The sequence below is a fragment of the Myotis brandtii genome, unplaced genomic scaffold (genome assembly GCF_000412655.1).
Source record: "Myotis brandtii unplaced genomic scaffold, ASM41265v1 scaffold1095, whole genome shotgun sequence".
In the NCBI taxonomy this organism is placed as follows: domain Eukaryota; kingdom Metazoa; phylum Chordata; class Mammalia; order Chiroptera; family Vespertilionidae; genus Myotis; species Myotis brandtii.
Window position 1 is genome coordinate 114,244 of NW_005353733.1, and position 3,827 is coordinate 118,070.

At 54.5% G+C, this 3,827-nt stretch overlaps 1 protein-coding gene across 1 annotated transcript in view; it reads right to left on the reverse strand.

Moving 5' to 3' along the window:
• Nucleotides 1-2,637: 2,637 nt before the first annotated feature.
• Nucleotides 2,638-3,827, reverse strand: part of LOC102239131 (tumor necrosis factor receptor superfamily member 14-like) — a 25,297-nt gene continuing 24,107 nt past the window's right edge. The window contains exons 7-8 of the mRNA XM_014543611.1: nucleotides 3,450-3,499; nucleotides 2,638-3,265 (exon numbers count right to left, since the gene is read on the reverse strand). Of these exons, the coding sequence (XP_014399097.1) occupies nucleotides 2,909-3,265; nucleotides 3,450-3,499 (407 nt within the window). The 3' untranslated portion in view covers nucleotides 2,638-2,908. The remainder of the gene's footprint in view (nucleotides 3,266-3,449; nucleotides 3,500-3,827) is intronic.

Consider the following 3,827-nt stretch of genomic DNA (forward strand, 5'->3'; position numbering starts at 1 on the left):
AGGAGCCCCGCACAGCCAGGAGCAGGGCCAACCAGGGCACACAGCCAGGGGGGCTGGCCAGCTGGGGACCCCGCAGAGGCTCTGGGAGTATGAACAGGGCCCCAGGCTGGGTAAGCCCAGGGTTCTGGCTCTGCTGGTGCCACCACCTGGGATGGGCAGCCCGCCTGTGGCACAGACTCTGGAGGTGGCTGGGAGGGCCCCTGACTGGGGATCCAGGATCAGAACTCCCTCTGCAGCCATTAGTGGTAGGTCCTGGGTGAGAAATCTGACCCACAGCTCACAACAGACGGCACCGGGAGAGGGTAGAAGACTGGCCAAGATGGATGGTTGGATGGATAAGTGAATGAAAGGGTGAGTGAATGGAAGGATGAAGGAATGAGAGTGAATGAATAAGTGAATGAGTGAGTAAATGGATAGATGGATGGATGGATGGATGGATGGATGGATGGATGGATGGATGGATGGATGGATGGATGGATGGATGGATGGATGGATGGATGGATGGATGGATGGATGGATGGATGAGTGAGTGAGTGAATGGATGAATGGGTGAATAGGTGGATGAGGGAGTGAGTGGATGCATGAAGAAATGAGTGAGTGAATGGATGAAGGAATGAGTGAGTGAGTGAATGGATGGGTGAATGGATGAATGAGGAAGTGAGTGGATGCATGAAGAAATGAGTGAGTGAGGGAGTGAATGGATGAAGGAATGAGTGAGTGAATGGATGGATGAGTGAGTGGGTGAATGGATGAGTGAATGAATGATACATGAGGACAGTTCTTCCTTCCAGTGCAGTGGTGTTGTTCAGAGGAGAAAATCAATTGATCAATGCAGGTGAGAAATGGAATGTGCTCATAGGCTAAAGCAGTGGTTCTCAACCTTCTGGCCCTTTAAATACAGTTCCTCATGTTGTGACCCAACCATAAAATTATTTTCGTTGCTACTTCATAACTGTAATGTTGCTACTGTTATGAATCGTCATGTAAATATCTGATATGCAGGATGGTCTTCGGCGACCCCTGTGAAAGGATTGTTTGACTGCCAAAAAGGTCGCTACCCACAGGTTGAGAACCGCTGGGCTAAAGTCTCTCCCCAAACACGCTCAACTACATGCCGCCTCCTACATCTCCCCCTTTTTTTCTTTTTAAGCTACTATAATAAAAGTAAACTTGAACATGACTCTGACCATTAAAACAATAACAAAACAACGCTAAAACAACACAGTAATAAGAGAGAAATCAAACTACAGGCATGTTTAACATTTTTAACACTTGAACATCAAGAACAAAACTCTATTAAAACAATAACACACAATGCCAATGTGACACAGTGATAAGAGAGAAATCAAACTACAGATGTGTTCACATTTTCAGCTACTAAATAAAAGTTTCTCTTGCTGCTGGTGTATATTTACTCACAGTCCTTGGACTTGGCTACACAAGACTTTACAGAAGACGGGCAGCTCACCAAGGCTAGTCAGCACCTCGGTCCCTTGCGTAGTCCTTGTTGTCTTTTTCCGCATCGCTATCATTGGGGCAACTCTGAACAAAGGGACAAGGAGCTTCTCTGGGTCCTGTGCACCCCCTCCAGCCGCCGGTGCCACTTCTCTGTCTCCTCGAGGAGGAGGCCCCACAGCTGCTGCAGGTCGGCGAGCCTCTGTGGGATGGCCTCAGCATTCAGGCTGCTGCTGTCAATGACGATGCTCTGGCTCCTCTTGAAGATGTCGTGGATGCAAAGATGTCGATGCGAGGCTGGTGCTGTCAGATTTCCTTCTGGAGGGTCTGACTTTTCTTTATAGTCCTCAGATTTGGACAGTCTGAACTTCCCATGTTTTACACCAAACTTCGCTCCTTTCCTTACTTTTTGCTTTCTGCTCGTGCTTCACTGGAGCGTCCTTTCACCTTGCAATTGCAGTTCCCCTGTACTCAGGCCCCACATTGGGCGCCACATGTGCCGCACCAGCACGGCCAAGGGCGAACCCGAGGAGGGGTGGTGAAGGATCGAAGAAAAGACAGACAAGAGAATACAGCTGGGGCTCGGTGGATCTCCCGTGCCTGGATGAGGACACAAAAGACCCAGCCTGCAAGCTAATGCTTTATGTTATAGTATCATTAAAACAAGGATAGATTAACACATATACAAATGTTCTTGTCTTGGCAACACTTGCTGCACCTCCCACAGCCCATTCGACACTTAGGAAGGAATTAGGGAGGGCTACAAGGTCAGGCTTAATTATGCTACTAGAGCTTTGTCCTCCAGGCTGGGACTTGTTTGTGGTCCTGCCACAGGTCAGCCCGAGGCTTGACCCTAGAGCTGCTCCCTATAGCTTCCAAGTCTGTGAGTCATGTGATGTGCAGACATGACCACAGTCCCAGTCCCAGCCCCAGAAGGTGCCTGAGGGCCCATCCTACAATTGAGCAGCTGAGCTGAGGGCCCGGGGTGGCAGGTGGGGGGCAAGAGCGTCCTGGGCCAGGTTCCTCACACGCTGCGTCAGGATGGGGGAGGTCAGGCACCTCAGGAGCCCGGTTGGGAGACGCGAGTGGTGCCGAAGTGTGATGACCCACATCCTGCATGGTTCAGGGTTCAGGATCTGGAGAAGGGCCGCGCACAAATGACAGAGAGAAGACGAGAAATAATAATTTGGAAATATTGGGAGCCAGGTGGGAAGCCCAATCCAAGGGGATGGACTTCCACTCGTGCTCAGGCCTTGCCAACCTTCTTTTCAGTTTTGAATACAAATCTAGCTCTTAGTCAGGCAGGTAATTTTGGTAACAGACAGACTATATTAAAGGTCAGGAAATATTAGAAAGATTTTCTCTGAGACTATTTGGTCAGGAAATTGCTTGAGCCCCCACTGTCTGCACTAAACAATCCGTGCATAGCTCTGGCCCTGCCAGGGCTCCAGGTTCACCGTGTTCCGGGCTCTTGATTACCCTCCTCTGATAGTGAAGACAATGGATGGCTTCCTACACCAAAGCCCCCGGCACAGCAGGTGGTGTCCTCCTCAGCCAGGTGCGGGCTGGCCTCCAGGGGTGGGGCCCGCAGCTTCCCTGACCACGTATGTCGTCTTTGGGGGCCTGGCCGCTGCCCCCAGCCTCGCGGGGCTGGCTCAGGCATCTGCATCCCGCAGCCATGTGTCAGCTGGCGGTCGCTCTGAGGGAACAGGGATGCTGGCTCCTCCAGGGGCTCTGCGGTGACGTCTGGCTGGACCCGGGAGGCCTGCAGGTCCCGACGCCTGTTCCTTTCTGCCGGCTCCCCTGTCCCCTGCGAGGGAAACTTGGCGTGAAGACCAGGGGCCGCTCCCGCCTGGTCCGGGATGCTGGGGGTCAGCCACCCCCAAGGGCAGGAGCGGGGCCTCCATCCCCGACGTAGCACACCGTCCACGGAGGACGCAGCCCCGCAGGGACCTGCTCCCGGCCATCTCCCGCCCCCCAGCCAGCAGCCTCACCGGGAGGGTACGGACAAGCAGCAATCTCCAAGGTATGCTTTGGGCAAGTTCTGCAAAACAGAGACGGCCCGGTCAGGAAGGGGCCGTCCGGCCGGGGACCAGGGGGCCTGCTGCTCACGGGGAACCTCCCAGAGACCGACCCGCTGAGAGGCAGCAAGACCCAAGCACGGGATCCTGGTTGGGCCTGTCCCAGGGCCGGGAGACGGGGAAGGACTTGGGCCCCTGCCACCTCCCCTGCTGCCAGCCCGGCCCCACCTCAGCCCCGTGGACCATCCACAGGGAGGGCTGAGCCCCCACAGGGGAGCGGCTGCCAGGAGCCGGGAGGAGGGACCCGCCCGCTGCTCAGAGCCTGGGCCCTGGGCCGGGCACCTCCCGGGT